This window comes from Dinoponera quadriceps, unplaced genomic scaffold (assembly GCF_001313825.1).
Source record: "Dinoponera quadriceps isolate SergipeBrazil2010 unplaced genomic scaffold, ASM131382v1 scaffold1565, whole genome shotgun sequence".
Lineage (NCBI taxonomy): Eukaryota > Metazoa > Arthropoda > Insecta > Hymenoptera > Formicidae > Dinoponera > Dinoponera quadriceps.
Window position 1 is genome coordinate 2106553 of NW_014556124.1, and position 9938 is coordinate 2116490.

At 36.1% G+C, this 9938-nt stretch overlaps 1 protein-coding gene across 3 annotated transcripts; it reads left to right on the forward strand.

The window, feature by feature from the left end:
- The first annotated feature begins 226 nt into the window (after window positions 1–226).
- Window positions 227–9869, forward strand: LOC106746842 (UTP--glucose-1-phosphate uridylyltransferase). 3 transcript variants are annotated; one of them, XM_014623920.1, is made up of 10 exons: window positions 227–505; window positions 6660–6896; window positions 7425–7607; window positions 7801–8006; window positions 8098–8173; window positions 8249–8395; window positions 8490–8628; window positions 8764–8901; window positions 8986–9152; window positions 9300–9867. In XM_014623920.1, exons 1-10 carry the CDS (start codon window positions 482–484, stop codon window positions 9510–9512), a joined length of 1530 nt encoding a protein of 509 aa, XP_014479406.1. In that variant the 5' UTR covers window positions 227–481; the 3' UTR covers window positions 9513–9867. The 3 variants fall into 3 exon arrangements, with proteins under 3 accessions (XP_014479406.1, XP_014479405.1, XP_014479403.1); XM_014623919.1 differs by lacking the exon at window positions 227–505 and adding an exon at window positions 1197–1239 and having other exon boundaries at window positions 6646–6896; window positions 9300–9868; XM_014623917.1 differs by lacking the exon at window positions 227–505 and adding an exon at window positions 3364–3507 and having other exon boundaries at window positions 9300–9869.
- Window positions 9870–9938: the final 69 nt, after the last annotated feature.

Here is a 9938-nt window from a genome sequence, read left to right on the forward strand (position 1 = left end):
AGTTACGAGAATCGATATCTCGGATCGATACTTCCATCGAATTCCCATTGACTATCTTGCTACACTTCCGTCAATATGGCGACTGCACTTTTCGGCTGAGTTTCTGCATTCGAAAGAGAGAGATCGAAGATAGATTCGGGCTTCGGGGGAAGAAAGAGGTCAGAAACAAAGTGTCAAAGGTGCAACCAAGATGACATATTATCACATGCGGCGTCGTATCATCTGTATTTTTTTAAACAGCGGTGTAAGCCGGCGCATTTCGGACCGAGGGTATTCTATACATTCGAAGTAAATATGGAATCATTCGTAACGGTTTTGAATATTTTATACGGTGCTCAGTAGCCATCGTCAGCACGCTCGAAAGTGTTCGAGAGTGGCAGTAGTCCAAGCATCACCGTGACCTTCCGATATTGTAAAGGACGTCCTTCTAAATATCGTACATTTGTGTTCATCATCATTAAGTTTTAGGAGCTGATAAAAGATGTTGCAAGTTGACGACAGGAAGGTGAGTATTCACATTTCTAAGAAAATTTCCAAGCTTTTGTTTTCATTTTATCAATGTCGGTGTAACATTATTTGCAAATTAGCTTTTATTATGCCGCAATGATGTGTGTACATACACACACATACGCGCTCGTGCGCGTACTCTATCTTTTGCATTTTCTATCGTTTTTCATTTTATGGGATTGATAACAAGTTTACGAAGTGGTCCGGTAATCAAAGTTGTCAGGATCGCACGGGTTCCCATGCACAGCTGTCATTTTTGTTAACTTGGTTTTTTGACTGTCAAAGCGCGATTGAAGGTTATATGCGGATTACCTTGACATATAATAACAAACTCTCTCTCTCTCTCTTCCCCCTCTCCCTCTTTCGGCCTGAAAGTTTTTGCAGGATTAGGCGAACGTGTAAGAAAATTTTTATATAATTTCTAATTAAGTAAATTATTATCATATTTATATATCAGCGAAAACAATTCATTCATACAAATTTCTACATATGTCTCTTTCATGTCTCCTTTGTGTCTGTTATTTGCTCGAAAAAAACGGGAATGAAATTTCAAATAACCTTCACGGCTCCATGTTTTACTTGTATCCATAAATAAGCTTACTTGCTTATGTATTACACATCGTCAGCAAAGGATGATTTACATATTTGAAAAAAATTGAATTATTTATAGTAATGTATATGTTTGCAGAATTCAGTTCTACAGGATGCCCCAGATCGACATGGACAAACTTGGTAAGGACATAGAACGGATTGAGGTGAGCAAAAAAGTCCTGTACCATTTTGCAAACAACTCGCGAAATTTCGAATTATTATTGAAAATGGGGAAATATATGGAGGCATCTTTAATTAGTAATTCAAAAATTTGCGTGTTATTTGCAAAATGGTTTGGGACTTTTTGTTCAAAGCTGCCTTATCTACAAGGATGCAAATGAATAGAACTGTTGTACCTAATGGTTTAAAGTTCGATATACTGATGTCCGTTGCTAGCAGGGTTGGGTAATAAGTTTCAAAAAAGTTTAAAATTTAAATTAAAACATTAAATTAAAACAAACAAAAAAGTTTAAAATTTAAATTAAAATATGAAAAGTTAATAACTTTTAACTCAATTTAGTTAAGCCTAAATAAATTAATTTTTATCTTAAACTTAGTGATTTTTTACGTATTAACTTTAACTTTTTTATTTATTTCAGTTGATCTATTTCATCAATATTAAAGTTGCGTGTATACTAGTGACCTTATATGCACAGATGATAAAATAATTATTTTATAATAATAATTATTATGTTTTGCAATATTAAACTTTAATATAATTTATTACTTTATTTATCTACTGTTTTATTAAGTACTAATATCTGCATTTTGTTAGATTAAACTGATTGTTAGACTGCTGAAAGATGCATCCTGTAAAATCGCAATACTTATATATTATTGTATAAATTATTATTTAAGAAAATATATCTCCTTAAATAAAAAGATAATTTTATTAACTTAGTTAAAAACCAAAATTAATTTACCCAATTCAGGTTGCCACGTACAACAGCTTCACATACTTTTAGATTAGGTCACTTCGAACAAAAAAGTTCTGTACCATTTTACAAATAACACATACATTTTTGAGTTATTAATTGAAAAAAACCTCTATACATGGCCATTTTCAATCATTAATAACTCGGAATCTTGCGTGTTGTTTACAAAATGATAGGGGACTTTTTTGTTCACCCCAGTTTGCTCTACTCCTTCACGAAGTTTGCCTATGTTGATCTGGAACACCCTGTATATTTAAAATTTTTTTTTTCTACGTCGTTCATTTCTAAGTGGTTCATATTACGTCTCACGTTTGCATATCTTGAGATTTTTTATCACCAATTGTGTTGTCGAAAAACGAGGTCGTAGATGTATTAAATTTTTATCAAGTTGTTATCTCCCTCTTGTGAGCAAGTGCGATTATCTTTGTTAACGTGTTTAAAACGTAAAGCTATCAAAATATCATAGTTGACTTCAATTTTAATTATAATTTTTTTCTGGTTTTTTAAAATTAATCTCTAGTGACTATTGTGTATGTGAATTCAAAAATATATTTTCTCATATGAAAAAATCACCTATTTGAGGACAACTCCGCGTTTCGACTCCACATATTTATTTATTTTGTCTTTTTTTCACTTGTACATAAGACATTTTTACTCATTCATATTTTTTTCCAGTACGAACTTGAATCTTTACAAACTCTCGTATTTGTTCTTTAACATTCCTTCATATTCGGCAATTTAAATTTTAAATATTTGCACAAGTATTATGAATTGATAAGAAGAGTGTTGAAGACATGAAGAGACAGGTTTGGAATAGGGAAGAAAATTTTCTGTAAAGGACAATCAGTTGCTAAATGGAAATTTCCATTTGATATACGCGTGTACAATGTTACACGAGTATTTTGGGGGTCATGTATCACAACTAGTAGATGCTGCATTGCTATATTTTATGCAGTAAAATTGCAAGAAGAAGGTTAGTTATTCAGTCCGAAGTAAGAAAATCGACCATTTACATTTTGGCTTACGTAAAGTACAATAAAAACAACTTCTGCTTCTGCTTACTGTCGTAAATATACAAAGAGAAGGAGGTAGTGAGGATATATAAGGAACATGTTTCAGAAGACACGTTACATTACGAAACGCTAACACTGACGTTACGGAGAATATCATTGTCTGAGACCGTAGAGAAAGAGAGAGAGAGAGAGAAAGAGAGAGACGGTGCGCGCCGTATTTCTATATATCGCCGCATTTTGTCTACTTCCTTCTCATTGTTCGTTCGTTCGTTTTTGACGCGTAAACCCACGTGTTCGTCTCGTGTTTAACGCCCTCCCACGCCGATTGCTCGAATCTCTCAAGTACAACACTTATCATGAATTCTCATGATTCTCTCGCCTCCGTGTCCTCCGCTCATTCACAAACCGCCTGCCGTCAGAAGAGAGTGTACAAGATATCGCACATGGAGTACTTATTGCGAGTAAGTAGTAAACGCGCAAATAGAGCGCGCCCGTAATAACGTCCGAATGACTTTTTTTTTTTTTCCAAGCGACGCTTCACGTTAGCTTACATATTCCGTTAGTATTAGTGTCTTGCATATTATTAACTAACGTCAAACGGACAACGATAACGATTATGAAATGACGCGATACATACGCTTACGTTCCGCTTACTCGTGGCATACCGAGTAAAAAGTGATTCTCTATTCCGTTATCGCACAAGGTATCGCGCGGGTATATCGCGGGGTACGTTCTTCGTGCGATAATTTATTTATAACGTGTCAAAATTGAATCATATGTAGCAGCCGGTATCGATGTTAATCACTTCGACCTCTCTCCAGTTAAATTCGCGCGTCGCACGATCGCTGAAGTGAACTCGCGAAGATTCAGAGTAGATTTTCAAGCCTTCTTTGCAAGATGATACACTCGTTACATTCGTAAACGAACGAACTTCGACTGTCGAGCTGCAATCGGCATCGAAATTGGGGAAGTTGGATGTACTTTTTTCAAAAGAAAACCCCAACGATTGTCATACCAGATTGTAGAATTGCGAGCGCTCGAGGCCGCGGGAATTATTGTATTGAGGTATTGTTGTCGACTTAGCGTGAAGATCAGCTGAAACGTATTTACAAACACTTTCATTCTGCACGCGTGCCGCGATGTAACTGTGTCACTGTTAGAAATCCCGACAGATGTACGCACGAAGACATCGGCCCAGTGACGAAGTTGATTCTCTTAACTCGGGAATACTTTATTTATTTTCACGTAAAATATCACGAACATTTGACATGCTTGCAATCCGTTTCTTAAATGTTTTTTTGGTTTCTCTTCATTCTTTTTTTCAAAAACTAGCGAGTAAGTTTACATTTATAACGTCTCTAAATAATAATAAATCATAGAGCAATCGATAATACGTTATATCTTGTTAATAATAGCGACTTTTAATCGGGAGTGATGTGACTATTCCCAGGTTAAATACGACTGAATAATGAACGTATTGTATCTCTAAACGTTTCAAACGCGATTCGCAAAAGAAAAAAGAGTGATCAAGCGACCGAGGAGATTAATTCAAAATTAATTCCAGCGAGAGAATATATACAGTGTATATTCAGTTGTTTGCATTCCCCGTCGATCTGCTCGCAGCAATTTTAACAATTCGTCCCGAATACGAGTTTTACATGAGCTTTTTCTCAGAGATATATTTCATCGGGATAAACTGACGAGAGTGAGTTTGGACTCTTCTCAGTCACGTGAAAAGATACCCCGCAATATCCTTATCTCTGTGTTTATTTAATGACTCAATTTCAATGAGTCAATGTACAAATAACAAGACGATCCGAGATTCGAGACCGGCCGAGGTCGAGAACCGCGGCGCCTCGTTTCTCTGTAAAAGTAAGACGATGCACGATTTATATAAGATTCTGCGACGCGTTAATTCATTGTTATGTAAGCCGATGATAGGGGAACTCGTTGACTCGAGTGTGTAACGTCATACGATGATATGATCGTTTGCACTGGCTGTTCTTAGTCGTCTAAGTTCTGGCGATCGTACCGCGGATAAATGAATTTCGCGAAGCGGCTTATAGCGATCATGTCTGTTCTCCGCACGATCGCAAGAGAACGATCGCTGTTAATTAGTGAATCATATTTTCTTAATCTTTCTAAGCCACACGTACACATCATAGAGTGATCGAGTAAGAGATAGAATCGAAGAATTCGCGGGAGGCACCAACGGTGTTTGCAAAAAAATACAAATAAACATCTAATCAACGGGTTGAAAGAATTGAGTTTTTTGGATATAAATAATATTTTTCATTTATGCCTAATTCACCTAATTCAAGGTTATTTGACTAGCATTTTTCGTAGCTTGGGTATAAAACGAAAAGATATAAGTTCTACATAACCACGCGTTTCCAAGTTATCTTATCACGAGGGTTAACATAGAGGCCAATACTTTCTCAACAGATATCAGTAATTATTTCATAGAAGTGCCATCCGCAGCCCGCCATGCGCAACACGGCTCGACCGATGCTTAAAGTTTTTTTTAACATTTTCATTACTTAATGAACATCCCCGTTCTCAGCCTCAAATTCCATCCGATTTCCATTTTTTCGGATTGTTCGCGCGCAGACAGTACACGTGCAAATTTCCTTTTAAGATGCTATCATTCTTTCTAATGCTAATTAGACACGGTTGTCGCGATAAAAAGGAACGAGCTATTATCGCGGTAGATTTGAAAGTTAAACTTTTAAATTCTCAAGGTTCACGTCTTGCCCGATGCGTTGTATTTCAACTTGCCTTATCCATAAAGAAAAGAAGGATTTAAAGCGATAACTCTCTTACTCGTGAAAAAAGAAAATGCTCGAAAATACGCTTGCTCTGATATCACCAAATTAAGGAAAAAGAAAATGATATTAAAATGACAATTAAATCCTCCGCTGTATGCAAAACGTTTAACTTCAACCGCGTGGCGGAGCAAATATTGTGTTGTCATGACAATTTTCATTCAAGATTATCATTTGCCTCACACACGCGGCTTGGACTCTACTCGGTGGTGTTGGTATCTGTCATGTACGTATGGAACGTGGGCTACCGTCGAGGCTCATTCGTCTTTCGAGACTTCGTACCGAACGACGCGTCTTTAGTAAAGAAGAGCGCGTGATTCCTATCGCATTTTTTTTTAACAAAAGACGATTCGTCGTGCTTTAAAGGGGATAGAAAACGGGGGAAGAGAGAGAGAGAGAGAGAGAGAGAGAGAGAGAGAGGGAGGAAGGGACAAAAGAGCACGGAAGATTTATTTACAACGTGTCATAGTTACGCACGCAGCTGATTTTGCACAACGCTAGATTTGTACACGAGAATTTTGACGAATTTTTTTTTTTAATAAGGAGCGCATCGGTTCCACATATCGTCGATATTCACCTTGCGAACACGCATATACACGATTTATTTTTTCCCCAATTTTTTTCGACTGAATTATTTTTTTTTTACGGCTGCGGTTTTAAAGCAATCATCGTCATGTACACGCTCTTGCGTTCCACCAGCGACGTTATTGGCGCGGAAGGGAAGGATTTCATAAGGAGAATAGGTAAATTCCCTTATATTTCTCGTTATCTTAGAGGACACTCCGCAGGTACGCGGTCATCAACGCAGCTCTTCAGATACGCAGGCGTTTCGTGAGCGTACGAAGAGGGACGCGCAGACCGAACTGCAGCGGGAACTCGAGAAGCTGCAGGCTACTGCCACTGAGGACAAGAGGGAGATAATCGACCGACAGTTCGCTGGATTCAAGCATCTGTTCGAGCGATTTCTGCAAGAGGAAGGCCCGTCCTTGGAATGGGATCGCATTCAGAAACTGCCCGAGGAGGCGGTAAGTAATTGGAAAAATTGCGAGTTCAAGGATCGATTTTTTTTTTGTTTAAAGGACCCCAAAGTCGTCCTGTTTTACCGTAAATTTATTAGTATTATAAAATAAATATGATGTTAATAAGGATAAAAAAGTATCTTCAAACATTCCCCAAAACATTTTTATTCAATTGTTAAAGATTCAATTTGGATATAAATAGTTTGGAGAATTTTTGAGAACATTTCCTTTCTTATTAACATCATATTTCTTTGTTAAATCATTTTTTATAATCACTAAGTCATTTCTTTTCATTTGAACTTTTTATTCTTTAAAGTGATATATATCTTATATGTAAGTAATTATATCTTTTTTTATCTTTTGAAATATTCTTATAGTTACTTATTTAGTTTTCTTGAGTCTTAATTTTAATTTTCCTTAAGGATTTAGAATATATTATTCATTTTAATTTATTTATTAAATCAATTCGACTGATCCGACTGATTTTTCACACACTTTTATTTCTAAATTAAATTATGTTTGATTCTTTTATAGGTGAAGGATTACAACTCTTTGCCATCACCAGAGAAACAAGAAGTCAAGGCTCTTTTGGATAAACTAGTCGTAGTTAAATTAAATGGCGGCCTTGGAACGAGCATGGGATGTCATGGGCCAAAATCAGTCATCGCTGTGCGAAATGGACTCACCTTTTTGGATCTCACTGTTCAACAAATTGAAGTATCTTAATATTAAAATCACAATGTTCAACAAATTGAAGTATCTTAATATTAAATTTTAGTTTATATACTTTATTTATTATGCTTGAATATTTGTTCACATATCGGTCTTATATGACGATTATAAGATTATAATAATTAATATATATATATATAATACAGTGCATTTTTTTTCATTGTGTGTGTTTGCATAGCATTTGAATAAAACTTACAATGCCAATGTGCCACTTATACTAATGGATTCATTCAACACGGATGACGATACTCAACGCATAATCAGGAAGTACAAAGGGATCGATATAGACATTCATACTTTCAATCAAAGCTGTTATCCGCGCATAAATAGGGATTCTCTGCTCCCGATCGCCAAACACTGTCAAGTTGATGAGGATATCGAAGCGTAAGGCGATTCTCGTGAAATTATTACGATTGATACTTGTTAATAGATGTATTAAGAAATTGTTAAAGAGTAATGTATAATTTGTCAACAGCTGGTATCCACCCGGTCACGGGGACTTCTACGAGAGCTTTCAAAATTCTGGTTTACTGAAGAAATTCATTCGAGAGGTATGAAATTCTTATACCTCTAAATGAAGCGATAACGGGTCTACTTATGAGAAATAAACTTGAATGTATTTTCAGGGCCGTGAATATTGTTTTATTTCGAATATAGACAATCTCGGTGCCACAGTAGACATGAAAATTTTGAAATTATTGTTAAGTAATGGACCAGAGCCGCCCATGGAATTTGTCATGGAAGTAACCGACAAGACGCGAGCGGATGTCAAGGTGCGTTTCGTTGGATATCTGGAATTCTCTTGGATGGGAGAAAAAAACAGCATTGATTATATAATTATATGTTTTACTTCGTGATTACACACAGGGTGGTACGCTTATAAAATACGAGGACAAACTTCGTCTTCTCGAAATAGCTCAAGTTCCTAAGGATCACGTCGATGATTTCAAATCCGTTAAGACTTTCAAGTTTTTCAACACCAACAACCTCTGGATTAAACTCAGTGGTATATATGTGCGAGACTTTATCTTGTTAAATAAGTGGACGTTTAATGAATATATGTATCTAAGGCTTTACCTTAAATAAGTGAAGTTACATTTAATAAGTGGAATTTAACAAGTTGTTTGTTTTTTTTTAATAGCCATTGAAAGAGTACTTGAAAAGAACGCGTTAAATATGGAGATAATTGTGAATAATAAGACTTTTGCTAACGGTCTAAATGTAATACAACTTGAGACAGCTGTGGGAGCTGCTATGAAATCATTCGAAGGAAGTATCGGTAAGTTTTGTGACAGAGTTAATTCTTCATTAGTTTCTTTTTTTTATTTCATGTTGTTTTGAATCGAACTTTCCGATATTGCAGGTATTAATGTGCCACGTAGTAGATTCTTGCCGGTGAAGAAGACTTCCGACCTGATGCTCGTGATGAGTAATCTGTACACTCTGCGTAACGGATCACTCGTAATGAGCCCTCAAAGAATGTTCCCCACAACGCCTCTCATTAAATTAGGAGACAACCATTTTTCGAAAGTGAGCAGAAAAACACTTCTTATTTCAATCTTTGCTAACTCCCGTGACATTCTGTTTGAGAAAGTCTACCTTGCAGGACTTTTTACTTTATATGAAATGACAAGTCTCTCACCAGAATCATTTTCTTTTCTTTTTTATGTCACACAGGTGAAGGAATTTTTGACTAGATTTCCGACGATACCAGACCTCCTCGAATTGGATCACTTAACAGTGTCGGGCGATGTTACTTTCGGAAAGGGAGTGACGCTGAAAGGCACCGTTATTATAATTGCTAATCACGGAGAACGTATAGACCTTCCTTCCGGAACCGTCTTGGAAAATAAAATCGTATCGGGCAATCTGCGTATATTAGATCATTAAGTATAGGAAGAAGAAAAAGAAGCAGCAGCAGCGGCATAGTGTCTTAATATTTGTCTCACAGATTTCGCCTAAATGTTTGAGAGAAAATGCTCTCAGCGGTCGTGTCCTACTTTAAATTAACTAGTCATACAATTCAATTGTACATATACGGATATATATTTTAGTGGAGGCTCCGGTGATATTTCTTATAAAAATTATTTTACTGGAAATTGTATATAAGGAATTTTGAATGTGTGTTCGCGAGCTGTCGGGGGTATACAAGCAGAAATTTGTTATGCGGAGAATATATACATGTTATATCTCTTACAACGATTGAAACTATCGGAGTATATTGTATTATATTATTGTAATGAATAAATACTCTTGCAAATTTTGGAAAAAAAATGCACCATAGCGAATCGGGACGAACTACTCGATACGACGATC